This window comes from Schistocerca americana, chromosome 3 (assembly GCF_021461395.2).
Source record: "Schistocerca americana isolate TAMUIC-IGC-003095 chromosome 3, iqSchAmer2.1, whole genome shotgun sequence".
Taxonomy (NCBI): domain Eukaryota; kingdom Metazoa; phylum Arthropoda; class Insecta; order Orthoptera; family Acrididae; genus Schistocerca; species Schistocerca americana.
This window is the reverse complement of record NC_060121.1, coordinates 960,484,410-960,501,297: the sequence shown is the minus strand read 5'-3', so window position 1 is coordinate 960,501,297 and position 16,888 is coordinate 960,484,410. Positions and strand designations below refer to the sequence as shown.

General features: G+C 44.1%; 1 protein-coding gene across 1 annotated transcript in view; it reads right to left on the bottom strand.

The window, feature by feature from the left end:
• The window catches only part of LOC124606579 (aminopeptidase N-like), a 143,070-nt gene that overhangs the window by 12,953 nt on the left and 113,229 nt on the right, over positions 1-16,888 (bottom strand). Inside the window, exons 13-15 of the mRNA XM_047138564.1 lie at positions 15,640-15,914; positions 7,920-8,116; positions 5,814-5,978 (exon numbers count right to left, since the gene is read on the bottom strand). Of these exons, the coding sequence (XP_046994520.1) occupies positions 5,814-5,978; positions 7,920-8,116; positions 15,640-15,914 (637 nt within the window). The remainder of the gene's footprint in view (positions 1-5,813; positions 5,979-7,919; positions 8,117-15,639; positions 15,915-16,888) is intronic.

The following is a 16,888-nucleotide window of genomic DNA, read 5'->3' as shown; positions in this document are numbered from 1 at the left end:
ATCTCTCACCAATTGAAAACGTCTGGTCAATGGTGGCCGAGCAACTGGCTCGTCACAATACGGCAGTCACTACTCTTGATGAACTGTGGTATTGTGTTGAAGTTGCATGGGCAGCTGTACCTGTACACGCCATCCAAGCTCTGTTTGACTCAATGCCCAGGCGTATCAAGGCCGTAATTACGGACAGAGGTGGTAGTTCTGGGTACTGATTTCTCAGGATCTATGCACCCAAATTGCGTGAAAATGTAATCACATGTTAGTTCAAGTATAATATATTTGTTCAATGAATACCCGTTTATCTTCTGCATTTCTTCTTGGTGTAGCGATTTTAATAGCCAGTAGTGTATTTAGCCATTTGTTATTAAAAAGAAGCTGGTTGCAAAATCTCAGCTTTCTTGCTGGGATACTTTCAGAGTTAGAGAAAATTACCAAAAATACCAAACACCGACACTAGTAAGATTAAAGTCATTTCGGATGCATAAAAGTTTATCCTTTGCTATCAGTTGGAATCATTACTGAAGTTTACAAAATGTTAGGTCAGTATGTTTGTATTTTTATACTTAAATAACTTTCACTATTTTTTGTTTTGTAATAGAGACTTAAGTAAGAATTTGATTTGGGATCTAAAGCAAATAAAGAACTATTTGCCGAATTTTGACATTTTTCTAAGGGATGAAATAATCACCCTCCACCCGAAAACTGTTATAAGATATTTACATGACATTTAGCTACAGAGTTAACGCGGACTGTGCTAACGTAAGTATTGACGATGGTTTTCTTCAACGCTGCTTTTAACATCGTCAGAACAGTATCTGCGTTGCAGAGAAGCGGGTTCGTGACCAGACGCCGTACTGAGGTAGGTGGAACTTTTGTGGTTGACAGTACGACGAAAGAAGCAGTAAACAGTTACGCGAATTTTAATCCAGCAACGCCGCAGTGTGAAATAATTTTCTCGAACTGACATTGTTAATCGTTTCTGTGGTGTCACCGCCAGACACCACACTTGCTAGGTGGTAGCCTTTAAATCGGCCGCGGTCCATTAGTATACGCCGGACCCGCGTGTCGCCACTGTCAGTGATAGCAGACCGAGCGCCACCACACGGCAGGTCTAGAGAGACGTTCTGGCACTCGCCCCAGTTGTACAGCCGACTTTGCTAGCGAAGCTACACTGACCGATACGCTCTCATTTGCCGAGACGATAGTTAGCATAGCCTTCAGCTAAGTCATTGGCTACGACCTAGCAAGGCGCCATAGCTTTGATAATTAATATTGTGAAGCGTGTATCATCAAGAGCGATGTTCTACAAATGTGGATTAAAGTTAAGTATTACAGCAACTGCGTCCATTTTCTAAGTTCTCATTTCCTTTTAACTGTTCCAGACCTCACGCCAATCTGCGTGACTTTAACGCGTGCCTTTCGGCTTCCTCTCGTTGTGACTTGGCTGTCGTGCTAAGTCACAACAGATACCGTCCTGGTAAGGATGCCACTGTATCATCTGTTGCCAACGTGATTGAAGGGATGGAGAGGGCTAGTGGAAGAGAAGAGATGTTGCAGTACGAAGTTATTCGCTCCTGCAAATCACGAATATTTCTTGTGCTTACACCGTCTGGCAAATCGATACCGGTCGTCGAGTACTGAAGGTAGTCCTCTGGTCCATTCTGTTGCCAGACTTGCATGTCCGTTTTGGCTGGTTCGCAGTGTAACATAACCAATATGTCGGCGAGAATTCTGCCAGATTAAAGTTTGACATTTGGAATGCAAGAGTTGCCCCGGCTGAGCGAGCCGATGCAGGAGATGATGGGAGGGGCTTTCACGGTCATCCGAAATAGGGACGGCCAACGGAAAGTGAACGACGGCTTTTCCCAAAGAAGTTGAAGGCCGGGGTGAGCTCCTGACCGGCAAGCATCGTCCGATATATGAGACGTGCTCGATGGCGACTTTTTCGACAGTGTGGACGATGGCTAAATTCAAATACTTATTAATTCTGTAAAAAACGGAATGCCTTCTCCAAGCTAATACGCCAAGGAGCTGTCTGCCAGACATCGCATGGTGCGTGGCCGCTTTGTGGGTACAAACAATCCAGTGGAGTGGATGGCGTCTTTTCCTGAGGCAGAGGACGGCAGTTCCAGCGTATGTGGAGACGGATGCTTCTGCATTTCAAGAGGAGCACTACCTACGTGATGTAGTAGTAACACCCATATTTCGGTGGTTAAGTGATCAGTCATAGATTACATACAGAGAACAAGCGGTGCACTGAGTGCATTGTTTAACAAGTACTATTACGCACGGAATGTACGTGGCAACAATCCGACGTGGTGGTGGTAGTTGAGTGGTGGAGCGCTGGGTGTGCGAGAGCCGTTTTGATTTTCTTAGTTAAACGCCATGAGCGGTTCTGATTTGTATGATTTATTACAATGAGAACCTCACTGATATGCCATTTGAACTACGAAAGTTACCTTGTTATTTAGTTCTGTGAGAGTGATTCATTTATATGTTTTGTTCTACACAAGACTGTATTGAGATGTATGTGTGGCTGATTCTGCAGACAGTTGACAGTAGGTCATAGCAGCTAGTTGGCTACGGGAGTAATCGTAGACCAGTGTATAACTGTGTGCTACGCGAGTGATCTTAATTAATTCTGAGGGTTGTCTTAGCGTCCTATGGTTAATTGCAGAAGCTATATTTAACGTGATTTTTTGTCTGTAGTCAAGGTCCATATAGTGTAATTATTACTGTCATAGTCAGAGTTTCTGTGCTGAGGCAAAGCTTATTTTATTTCTGTTTGATTGAATTCTGTAGGACGAGGGCACTCTAATTGTTGTTCTCTTGCCTGAGACCTGCTTTGAAAATTACACACATCAAAAAAAGTTTTGCATCACTGCGGTTCCTAGAACTCCTGAAAATAGACGTTGATTGTGGATATTGTATCACAGACACAGTCCCTTTGACTGTTCAGAGATGTCACTAAACCCGCCCAAAGATGTAAACAACCATGCATGAGCAGCGCCTATTAGACGGAGGGGGTGCGACAGCCGATCAGTTCCAGTCATTCCATTAAGAAGGAGGTACACGGCTCGTATTGTCTGTTGTTCAACTATACTTAGACGGTCAACACCGCGGTTCGATCGTGTCCGCGTTGTTACTTTGTGCCAGGAAGGGATCTCAAAAAGGGAAATGTCCAGGCGTCTCGAAGTGAACCAAAGCGATGTTGTTCGGACATGGAGGAGATACAGAGAGACAGGAACTGTCGATGGCATGCCTCACTCAGGCATCCCAAGGGCTACTACTGCAGTGGATGACCGCTCCCTACGGATTATGGCTCGGAGGAACCCTGACAGCAACGCCACCATGTTGAATAATGCTTTTCGTGCAGCCACACGACGTCATGTTACGACTCAAACTGTGCGCAACAGGGTGCATGATGCGCAACTTCGCTCCCGACGTCCATGGCGAAATCCATCTTTGCAACCACGACACCATCCAGCGAGGTACAGATGGGTCCAACAACATGCCGAATGGACCGCTCAGGATTGTCATCACGTTCCCTTCACCGATGAGTGTCGCATATGCCTTCAACCAGACAATAGTCGGAGACTTGTCTGGAGGCAACTCGGTCAGGCTGAACGCCTTAGACACACTGTCCAGCGAGTGCAGCAAGGCAGAGGTTCCCTGATGTTATGGGGTGGCATTATGTGGGGCCGACGTACGCTGCTGGTGGTACTGGAAGGCGCCGTAACGGCTGTACGATACGGGAATGCCATCCTCCTACCGATAGTGCAACCGTATCGGCAGCATATTGGCGAGGCATTCGTCTTCATGGACGACAATTCGCGCCTACATCGTGCACATCTTGCGAATGACTTCTTTCAGGATAACGACATCGCTTGACTAGAGTGGCCAGCAAGTTCTCCAGACATGAAACCTATCGAACATGCCTGGGACAGATTAAAAAGGGCTGTTTATGGACGCTGTGACCCACCAACCATTCTGAGGGATCTACGCCGAATCGCCGTTGAGGAGTGGGACAATCGGGACCTACAGTGCCTTGATGAACTGGTGGATAGTATGCCACGACGAATACCGGCAAGCATCAATGCAAGAGGACTTGCCACTTGGTATTAGAGGTACCGTTGTGTACAGCTGTCTGGACCACCACCTCTGAAGGTCTCGCTGTACAACATGTAGTGTGTGGTTTTCATGAGCAATAAAAAGGGTGGAAATGATGTTTATGTTGATATATTACAATTTTCTGTACAGCTTCCGGAACTCTCGGAACCGAGGTGATGCAAAACTTTTTGATGTGTGTACGAGTATAGTGGGCTGAAAATTAAGTTACTTTTTATTGTTATTGTTATATTGTCAAGAAGATTTTACATTTAAGAAAGTAAATGTTAAACTAAGCCTACACCTGTACAGCCCCCAGCCCAGACCCTACACCAGCGAAATCCGACGCTAGAATTAAATTATAAAGTACATTTTAAAAAATGAAGATTTCTTAAGATTAACGTAAGAAGTAATCGTGTCATTTGTCCTAATCAACTGAACATACACATAATTTACTAAGTAACGTAACTAGGATAACATTTGGCCATACTATCTTCAGCATCCCCAATCTATGTTGTGTAGTAAGACAGGTATCAACTAGTTCCTCTTCATTTTCTTTTGGGGTTTCTCGCATCCTTGACCTCATGTAGCTCCTATGGATAAAATACATCACTGAAAACCATAAAGACGATTGTGTATTATTTTTAAAGTTAGCTTCTGCAGCGTCTATGCAAAAAAAAGGCACCTTACGAACGCGTGCGTAGAGAGCAGCGGTCATTCAAGAAATCGTCCCACTGGAATTATGTACTACACTCGTTGATCCCTTATCTCGAACAAATCAGTTTATGATCCCCTTCCGTCCGCTTAATTATACCCCTGAGACTAATGTAACTAACAATATAGCTCAAAAATGGCTCTTAGAAACTCTACATACTGTAACTAAGCAATTCGATGCTATGTATTTTTGTTGTAACGAATTAATTACAGTAATTTTTTCTGTTTTAGAACACTGAAGAGACTTAAAATATCTAGGAAAAGATTGTTGCTTTCAGAAACAAGCTAAATGTCAGTAGGAAATGAAGGGTTATTGTCGATTTACAAGATGATCTGAATGAGAATGTAATTTTCATTCTGCAGCGGAGTGTGTACTGATGTGGATTAAAACAGTTTAAAACTGTTTACCGAACCGGGACTCGAAATTGGGACCTTTGCCTTTTGCGGGCAACTGCATTACCAGCTGAGATACCCAATCACAACCCTCGGTCCCTCTTTGCAGCTTTACTTCCTTCAGTAACTCGTCTCCTACCCCCTAAACTTGGGGACAAGGTCATACCCTCCAAGCTAGGAGACGACTTCCTGGCGAAATTAAAGCTGTGAGAACAGTCTTGCGTCGTGGTTGGGTAGCTCAGTTGGTGAAGCACTTTGCAGCGAAAGGCAAAGGTCCCGAGTTTGAGTTCCAGTCCGGCATACAGTTTTATCTGCACGAAGTTTCGTGATGCGCAACAAATCGTTTCCTCGTGCATCACAGACTCCTAACACAATTTTTACTAGCGATAGAATATCAGCACATCTTAAATAACATTAGTCAGCCATTAATGCAGCACATTGTAGTTCTATAGTTTATTTGACGAAAATCAATCCTCAAAGAACAATTCTCTTGGTGGAAACACAGCTTAAGAGTATGACCTGTGATAAGGGAAAAGTGTGCACAGAGAACTTCCACACGAAGAAGAGAGAAAACAACACACATTTTAGTACGTTCCCCTTACCGTAAACCAGCCACCATCTCTGAACAAGTGGCGCCTAGCAGGATGTCGTTCATCTCGGAGATGACCTCAGTGGTCGCATATCGGTCCATCAGGAAGTTATAAACATCAGCGCCAAAATATCGCACGCCCTGGCAGTAGACGATGCGCCTCAAGTCCGGGTCCACCCTGTCAACAGTGGACTTAAAGTTACATCACTCTGCAACCAAAAGTTAACACACTTAAAAAAAATCTACGATTTCTATCTGCTTCTGCCTCAAATAACACGACCAGAGGTCTGACCGTGAAATACGGCAAAGTGTATAAATACTAGTGTGTTCATGCTTCTTCGCTTACAAATAAAATTTGTTTCCGCTTCGAGCAAACACAATGTTTTCTTCTTTTTTGCAAGACATGTTTCGTTGATGTTACAGCGTCATCAGTGACAGTTTTAGTTTCTTTTTGTGAAATAACAGTAAAATTGCTCTTTAATATCTATAAACTTAGAAATTTCAGTTGTTAAAACTCGTACCTATAGATTTGGTAACAGACAAAATATACAACAAAATATACATACATACGCCACATTCTGTGGTTTTGTGGTGTACTGCACTACCCTTTACAGTTGTTTCTCTTTCACGGTTTTTCTGTAGCCATAAAGGACGTAATCTAGAAACTTTGTTGTGCCAAAAATTTACGACTGGGAATGTTGCGATTAGCTTTATTTTACACTGTATGGATGATTGTGTTTTGTGTGTGTATTTGTCTGTGTGTTATAGTTACATTTGAGTTCTGTGTTGATGTCCACTGGCCTGTGGTCCATATCCGTTGGTTGTTCTGCGAATGTAGAATGACAGCTCTTACTTTTTAGTGCATTTGTGTATATCTAATACTGCAATTTCTGCTTGACTATCCAATGTAGACTGAACTCAAATCCTGACAGTCAGTTCATAAATACAAGAAGTGTTGATTGTCTTTGTTGGTTTTGGTTGTCCTTAGTTTTCTCCGTGCAAAGTTAGCTATCCTGTAGCCTATATTTAGTTCTCGTGCCATTTGCTGGTCGTCCTGTGTGTCTGGTGTATCTGTGTTTGAATGTTGGTTACGATTTGTTTGCTTTTATGTGCTAGGTGAATGGGTCACCTAGCACACAAAAGCAAACAAATAATTTTGTGATTCAGTTTGTCTACAGTATTTGTGCCACTGATCACAGCTATTTGTTTCATTATCTGTAGTTCGTTTTTGTAGATTTTCATTCAGTCCGTGCAGTATGTACTGGAAAACGGCTTATTTGTGCGAAAGACGCACCAGAAAGAAGTAGGCACAGCTACATGGAAATGCTACACTCTTACTTACAACAACAAAGCACCTCACAGGATAGGCAACATAGATAAAAAATGACTAACAATAGCCTGCAGGATAGGTAACTCAACACAGAGACAAGTAAGGATAACCAATACGAACAACGACAAACACAACACTTCCAATATTTATCAACTGACACATCAATACTGCAGTTCAATTTACATTAGACAGACAAGCAGAAATTACAGTGTTAGATACATATAAAGCCCTAAAAACAACAGCTGTCATTTTATATTCACGGAAAACCTTATGGATATGGACCACAGACCAACAGACATCAACACCGACTTCTCAAATTTCCAAATGCACCAAAAGTCCCTCACAAAAACTAATAATTTAGGAAAGCCACTAAATACTGATAGCAATAGTTGAAGGAAAAGAAATAATAAACGAATATGCAGCTCTTTCAACGTAACTACGTTCGCTGCCTTCAAAAAATTGTCAGACGACCTAAACTCATAAACACACACGCACACGCACACACACACACACACACACACACACACAAAAGAGAACTGCCTCCCATACTCACTCTCACATACTACTAAATACACATACAAACACACACACACACACACACACACACACACACACACACACACACACACACCTTCACATGTTACTAAACATTACCAAATTTAAAATGTTACATCAACCACTTTCCTAAAATGGTTCCATAAATTTGTGTATAGCATCTTAAATTGCAGAGTTGACGTGTAAACAGAGTGTCCATGTAAATGGATTCACCACGCTGAGAAAACTACTCACTGGTTGTCAGGATTGGCAGGATCGGCCATGAATCGCTCCATTTGTTCGTATGTGGAATTGAGACAAGCCTGCTGTCCGTAGTTGCAAGCAAGGTTGACAATGATGGCCCTCAGGATACGTGTGACGTGGTCCTCACCTGGCACCTCACGATAGCCTAATTCATCAGTCATGTGCTCCAACACAGACAGTGCAAATTCCTGCAGAAATTTATTGCGAGTGAAATGTGCAGAAGTTATAAATGAAACAACTGCAGTATAACAGAGAAAGCTAAATGGATAAAAAAAAGAGTAAGTGACGAAAACACAACGAAAAGGCGTAACATTACGTTCAACTGACAATATAACTCCAAAAAAATGAAAATTTTGAGTGTGAAACGTTCACAGAACTATGGGGGGAAGTTAAAAATGAAAGTCTCGTGTGAAGAACTAATGATAAGACAGGTTTATAGACAAACAGCTAAAACAACTTCTAGTTAAAGGAAAAAGGTTTGTGCATTGGTTGTATATGCGATAAACCCGCTCTAAGTTAATAAATAAAATTAAATACACCTAACTATTAATTAACAAGCGCTGTCGGGCGTGGTCGGCACTTGGATGGGTGACCATCCAGCCCGCCATGCGCTGTTGCCATTTTTCGGGGTGCACTCAGCCTCGTGATGCCAATTGCGGAGCTTTTTTTTTGGTCATCAGTCTACTGACTGGTTTGATGCGGCCCGCCACAAATTCCTTTCCTGTGCTAACCTCTTCATCTCAGAGTAGCACTTGCAACCTACGTCCTCAATTATTTGCTTGACGTATTCCAATCTCTGTCTTCCTCTACAGTTTTTGCCCTCTACAGCTCCCTCTAGTACCATGGAAGTCATTCCCTCATGTCTTAGCAGATGTCCTATCATCCTGTCCCTTCTCCTTATCAGTGTTTTCCACAGATTCCTTTCCTCTCCGATTCTGCGTAGAACCTCCTCATTCCTTACCTTATCAGTCCACCTAATTTTCAACATTCGTCTATAGCACCACATCTCAAATGCTTCGATTCTCTTCTGTTACGGTTTTCCCACACTCCACGTTTCACTACCATACAATGCTGTACTCCAGACGTACATCCTCAGAAATTTCTTCCTCAAATTAAGGCCGGTATTTGATATTAGTAGACTTCTCTTGGCCAGAAATGCCTTTTTTGCCTTAGCGAGTCCGCTTTTGATGTCCTCCTTGCTCCGTCCGTCATTGGTTATTTTACTGCCTACGTAGCAGAATTCCTTAACTTCATTGACTTCGTGACCATCAATCCTGATGTTAAGTTTCTCGCTGTTCTCATTTCTACTCCTTCTCATTACCTTCGTCTTTCTCCGATTTACTCTCAGACCATACTGTGTACTCATTAGACTGTTCATTCCGTTCAGCAGATCATTTAATTCTTCTTCACTTTCACTCAGGATAGCAATGTCATCAGCGAATAGTTTCATTGATATCCTTTCACCTTGTATTTTAATTCCACTCCTGAACCTTTCTTTTATTTCCGTCATTGCTTCCTCGATGTACAGATTGAAGAGTAGGGGTGAAAGGCTACAGCCTTGTCTTACACCCTTCTTAATACGAGCACTTCGTTCTTGATCGTCCACTCTTATTATTCCCTCTTGGTTATTGTACATACTGTATATGACCCGTCTCTCCCTATAGCTTACCCCTACTTTTTTCAGAATCTCGAACAGCTTGCACCATTTTATATTGTCGAATGCTTTTTCCAGGTCGACAAATCCTATGAAAGTGTCTCGATTTTTCTTTAGCCTTGCTTCCATTATTAGCCGTAACGTCAGAATTGCCTCTCTCGTCCCTTTACTTTTCCTAAAGCCAAACTGATCGTCACCTAGCGCATTCTAAATTTTCTTTTCCATTCTTCTGTATATTATTCTTGTAAGCAGCTTCGATGCATGAGCTGTTAAGCTGATTGTGCGATAATTCTCGCACTTGTCAGCTCTTGCCGTCTTCGGAAGTGTGTGGATGATGCTTTTCCGAAAGTCAGATGGTATGTCGCCAGACTCATATGTTCTACACACCAACGTGAATAGTCGTTTTGTTGCCACTTCCCCCAATGATTTTAGAACTTCTGATGGAATGTTATCTATCACTTCTGCCTTATTTGACCGTAAGTCCTCGAAAGCTCTTTTAAATTCCGATTCCAATACTGGATCCCCTATCTCTTCTAAATCGACTCCTGTTTCTTCTTCTATCACATCAGACAAATCTTCACTCTCATAGAGGCTTTCGATGTATTCTTTCCACCTATCTGCTCTCTCCTCTGCATTTAACAGTGGAATTCCCGTTGCACTCTTAATGTTACCACCGTTGCTTTTAATGTCACCAAAGGTTGTTTTGACTTTCCTGTATGCTGAGTCTGTCCTTCCGACAATCATATCTTTTTCGATGTCTTCACATTTCTCCTGCAGCCATTTCGTCTTAGCTTCCCTGCACTTCCTATTTACTTCATTCCTCAGCTACTTGTATTTCTGTATTCCTGATTTTGCCGGAACGTGTTTGTACTTCCTCCTTTCATCAGTCAACTGAAGTATTTCTGCTGTTACCCATGGTTTCTTCGCAGCTGCCTCGTTTGTACCTATGTTTTCCTTCCCAACTTCTGTGATGGCCCTTTTTAGAGATTGAGGAGCTACTCGACCGAATAGTAGCGGATTCGGTCAAGAATACCATCATAACGTCCGGGAGAGCGGTGTGCTGACCGCACGCCCCTCCTATCCGCATCCTCCTCTGAGGATGACACGGCGGCCGGATGGTCCCGGTAGGCCACTCGTGGCCTGAAGACGGTGTGCTTTTTAACTATAAATTAACCCTAAATATACACTGATCGGCCAAAACTTTATGACCTACTATCGACATAAACCCAATCAGGCGATAGCAGGGTCACCCTGTGAGGAATGACGGCTAGCCAGTGCACGGAGTATCAGCGATCGTGTGTGGCCGCGTGTAGAATGGGGACGGCACTCGATCTGTTTGAGTTTGACGGAAGGTAAGATTGTGATGGCCCGGAGGCTCGCCATGGGCACTGAGGAGTCTGCACGTCTCGTCGGCAGTGGTGAGCGTCTTCAACACGTGGCGTGACCAAGCAGGAACCACACTGTGGGGCGGCGGGTGGAATAATATTTGTTGTTTAAAATGTTCCTGTTATTTATGCTGTTGTTTTGCCGTTGTCAACACTGGCTCTCTAACTACAGTTTTAGCAACCAGAAAGTGATTAGCAAAACGTGAAGCCTGTAATTAGAATTCCTAGTGCCCACTTCATCTGAGAAATACATTTATAGCTACAGCTTATAGCTCTGAGGAATTAGGAGATTGTCTGGGATTCATAATCAAAAACGATTCTCTCTAAAATGTTCGCTATATTCTGAAAGTCACAGACCAAAAAGAATCCACACAATCCAACTACCAGAGCAGTTCAGAGTCTAATCCGCTGATGCAACTATAATTGTTCAAATTAAATGTTTAAGTGAATGCTCGCCATAATTTGATGATAATGTTCATCAAACGCCACGCTAAATAACGGTAGAATGTCTGTCCCGCGACGGCACGTGAAAATACGACATACGCAAACTGAAGATATATCATTGAAGTCAGCCCAGAATTAACACTTCACTCGAAAATGATTTCATGGTTACGTGTATACCGAGTAACTTAATACGGCATCCGAGGCTGTTTATAGCAATGATACAGACGCGACGCGACTCCCGACTCAGATGGTGTGCTATTCAGCGTCTGGAGAGAACTGGGGCCTTACTTTCTCGCGCAGCGTTCTTATAAATAAAGCCGCGGTGCGGACGGCTAAGCGAACGCCTGATCAAATCGGCTCTCCCGACTAGCCGCTGCGCTAGTAATGCACCACTCTAAGTTATTGAATAAATCATTGCTTCCTTTGCTGATAGCCGATGAAACTCTCGATTTAAATGTGCATTCAGCACACAGGTAAGTAATCATAATAGAAATCTGACGTGGCTAAGTCAATTATTTTGGGCGAGAGAATTAATTTAATTACACTACACGCAGTAGACGAGCTCTGAACTTGCCCTTTGGAGATACGCTATCGCTATAGTTTTATTGTTATTCAATTGAAACTTCTCACATCTTTATGATTATAGCTGATCTCCCTTCTACTTAAATTTAAACACCCTAGCCTTATTTATTAGCCTACTTAATCTATCTTGCTTCCTTAATTTCTAAGACAAAAACCAGAAATTCATGAATTTCAACAAAATTTTTAATTTGTGAGATCCAAAGTACTGTTTCTATTAAATTATTATGAAAAAGGAATCTAAATATAAATTTTTAAGTTTCTAGCTCTTTTCTGTTGCGCCAATGCTTTTTACAGAGAAACGTCCAAATTTAAAAAATGGTTAAAGTTATTGAACTGACATTCAACACATGTTGATTTAGTACTACTGCTGACATGCTAGAAACGTTTCAGGTTATTTACTTGATTTTTAAAGTATTGCGCAACATTTATGACGTCAGAGCTAGTTACAGCAGACTGGCTGGCACACAATGGAAAGACTGATGTGAATTTATTACGGCGTGAGTAGGCTGCTTCCCTACAACATCCAGACGCCGTGAAGTTGGGTGGCCACTCCTCATTACAGGTGTCGCTTGTAGTTGGTTGGGCAGACTGGTAAAACAAGACAGGCGGCGAACTGTGGCGGAACTAACACCAGACTTTAGTCTGGTCAGAGTACAGGTGTCTCTGAACACACAGTGTTCTGAACACTCCTAACGATGAGCCATGGATGTATCAATGTAAGCATCGACAATTACGACTGAAACGAGCAAGTGATCTTTGGCACTGGACGTCGGTGTACTGGCAGAGCGTTGTGTAGGCTGATAGATCCCGATACGTACTTCATCACGCCGACAGGAGGACACGAATACGTCGTCTTCCTTGATACCTGCATTGCGGGACGGAGACAAACTGGCGGCGGCTCCATTATGCTCTGGAGAACATTCAAGTGGGCACCCATGGGTCCAGTGGAACTCGTGCAAGACGCCATGACGGCCAAGGAGTGCCGTACACTAATTGTAGACAACGTACACGTCTTCATGATGATTATGTTTGCCGGCGGCAGCGGCATTTTTCAACGACATAATTCGCGATATAACAAGGGCAGAAATGTGACGGATTGGTTCAAGGGACAGAGTGGCGAGTTCCATATATGAACTCGATTGAATACATCTGGGATTTGATTGAACGTGGCGTCAGGTGTCATCGTCCACGGCCCCGGAATTTGCGGGAATTAAGTGACTTGTGTGTGCAGATGTGGCGCCAACTCCCCCTAGCGATGTACCTCACTGGTTCCATACCACGACGCGTCGCAGCTACTGTCCGTGCCAAGGGTACCAGCTATTAGGCACGTGGTCATAATGTTGTGGCTTATCAGCGTACTTGTACGAGTGTGTTCGTCAAGAAAGACCCGGTTTGTGACTCACAGGAGACTGATTCTTCCATTACGACAACGCGCCTGAAAACACAGACATCATAACAGACAGAATGAGATTTTCACCCTGCAGCGGAGTGTGCGATGATATGAAATTTCCTGGCACATTAAAACTGTGTGCCCGACCGAGACTTGAACTCGGGACGTTTGCCTTTCGAGGGCAAGTGCTCTACCATCTGAGCTACCGAAGCACGACTCACGCCCGGTACTCACAGCTTTACTTCTGCCAGTATCTCGTCTCCTACCTTCCAAACTTTACAGAAGCTCTCCTGCGAAACTTGCAGAACTAGCACTCCTGAAAGAAAGGATATTGCGGAGACATGGCTTAGCCACAACCTGGGGGAGGTTTCCAGAACGAGATTTTCACTCTGCAGCGGAGTGTGCGCTGATATGAAACTTCATGGCAGATTAAAACTGTGTGAAAGGCAAAGGTCCCGAGTTCGAGTCTCGGTCGGGCACACAGTTTTAATCTGCCAGGAAGTATCATAACACACAGATTTTGACTAAAAATAGCATGGTTTCGCTGCCCCACGCACCTTACTCGCCTGAGACTTTATCTTGTCTCCACGCATGAAAAGGGCTATGAAAAGACACCAGTCTGACAACATTGAAGAAGTCAAGAAAAAAAACTAGGGAGGAGCAGTCAGCCATTTCTAGAGATGACTCCAAGAACAATGAAGGCACCGCTGGGACAAATCTACACTACTGGCCATTAAAATTGCTACACCAAGAAGAAATGTAGATGAAAAACGGGCATTCATTGCACAAATATATTATACTAGAACTGACATGTGATTGCATTTTCACGCAATCTGGGTGCATAGATCCTCAGAAATCAGTACCCAGAACAAACACTTCTGGCCGTAATAACGGCCTTGATACGCCTGGGCATAGAGTCAAACAGAGCTTCGATGGCAAGTACAGGTACAGCTGCCGATGCAGCTTCAACACGATACCACAACTCATCAAAAGTATGGACTGGCGTACTGCGACGAGGCAGCTGCTCGGCCACCATTGACCAGACGTTTTCAATTGGTGAGAGATCTGGAGAATGTGCCGGCCAGGGCAGCAGGCGAACATTTTCTGTATCCAGAAAGGTCCGTACAAGACCTGCAACATGCGGTCATACATTATCCTGCTGAAATGTAGGGTTTCGCAGAGATCAAATGAAGGGTAGAGCCACGGGTCGTAACACATCTGAAATGCAACGTTCAGTGTTGAAAGTGTCTTCAATGTGAACAAGAGATGACCGAGACGTGTAACCAATGGCACCCCATACCATCACGCCGGGTGATACGCCAGTATGGCGATGACGAATAGACGCTTCCAATGTGCGTTCACCGCGATGTCGCCAAACACGACCATCATGATACTGTAAACAGAACCTGGATTCATCCGAAGAAATGACGTTTTGCCATTCGTGCACCGAGGTTTGTCGTCGAGTACACCATCGCAGGCGCTCCTGTCTGTGATGCAGCGTTAAGTGTCATGGTTTCCGAGCTGATAGTCCATGCTGCTGCAAACGTCGTCGAACTGTTCGTGCAGATGGTTGTTGTCTTGCAAACGTGCCCATCTGTTGACTCAGGGATCGAGACGTGGCTGCACGATCCGTTACGGCCATGCTGATAAGATGCCTGTCATCTCGACTGCTAGTAATACGAGGCCGTTGGGACCCAGCACGGCGTTCCGTATTACCCTCCCGAACCCACCGATTCCATAATCTGCTAACAGTCATCGGATATCGACCAACGCGAGCAGCAATGTCGCGATACGGTAAACAGCAATCGCGATAGGCTACAATCCGACCTGTATCAAAGTCGGAAACGTGATGGTAAGTATTTCTCCTCCTTACACGAGGCATCACAACAACGTTTCACCAGGCAACGCGGGTCAACTGCTGTTTGTGTATGAGAGATCGGTTGGAAACTTTCCTCATGTCAGCACGTTGAAGGTATCGCCACCGGCGCCAACCTTCTGTGAATGCTCTGAAAGGCTACTCATTTGCATTTCACAGCATCTTCTTCCAGTCGATTAAATTTCGCGTCTGTAGCACATCTTCGTGGTGTAGCAATTTTAATGGCCAGTCGTGTGTTAGTTGTAATGTCGAGTATTTTGAAAGGAGAAGACTGTTTTGTACACAATTAGAAAATATATAGCTTTTGAAAAAATAATTGTGGTTTCTTTGATAACCCCTCGTAGGAGGTGACTTAGGCGAAATGCGAGGCCGATACTCACGTTGTACTGCTCGGGGGCGTCCCAGCCGACAAGGCGCTCCAAGTTGAGCAGTGTGCCCGAGGCGACCCTCCAGGGGATGTAGTCGCGCTCCCGGCTGAGGTAGGAGTGCAGCCGCAGCGCCGCCTCGGCGGACAGCACGTAGGCGGCGCCGGACAGGCTGGCCGAGTCGTCCAGCAGCTGGCCGCGGTTCGCGGGCGGGATGGCCTCGGGGTCGGACCGCAGCTGCTCCGTCAGCAGCGCCCAGTTCTGCTCGTCGTAGTTCACGCGGTAGTAGCCTGCGGGCACAGCACTCGTACTGACGTGCTACCGGCAGCTGTTCTGCCGATCCTATGCCTCCCAGAAACTAGCCAAACGCAATTCCACCGCCCTGGAAGCTAGACTGAAGAAAAATCGAGACTCGTTCATACGATTTGTCGACCTGGGAAAAGTGTTTGACGATGTATAATGTTGCAAGATCTTCGAAATACTGAGACAAGCTGAGGTAGGCTACAGGGAAAAACGGATTTACACAATACGTATTAAACCAAGGGGAACAAAAACAGTGGCAGACCAAGCCTGTGGTGTGGGGTTGATCTGAGATTCTGTTATTCTGCGCAACGGATTAATCTGAGATGTACCCTTTACCCTGTGGCTCCTGCAAGATTCAATTTCCACCCCCACACTACTACACAAGTCAGACAGACGCTCCTAACGTTCTAAAGAGAAATGCCTGAAAAATTTTCAGCAATAAATATCTTCTGGAGTCGTCCGCTGTAAGGAAATGGCACAAAAATTCACAAAATTTCTTACGTAACTAGTGGGATACTTGGGTACTGGAGTAGTGCTAGTTAGTGTAAGAAAAACATGAAACTAACGAAAGCTATTATTTATTTTACAAAAATTATGAGAAATCACAATCGCACTTTTAGTTATGAATTGAACAAGTTATATCCTGGTTCTTTTCGGAATGTGAAGTTACCTCTCAAGGATAGCATTCTCTATTCAAATTTCTATACAAAGTTTAAGATCGTTGTTGACTTGGCAGAATGGCTGAGAGGCGCGCCTACTGAACTTGAATAATTATCCTTTAGAACGTTGCTAGATACGGTCGAGGCTGTCGCGTGTGAAATGCGGTGAAGTGTACTGTTGTGGAGGAAATATGGGGCCCGCAATAGCTGTAGCGCACAATACCGTAAGCTGCGATGACTGCTGTCTGCGCCGTTCGCTACTGACAAATAAGTTAACTGTCGTTCTATCTGGATTGACCTTC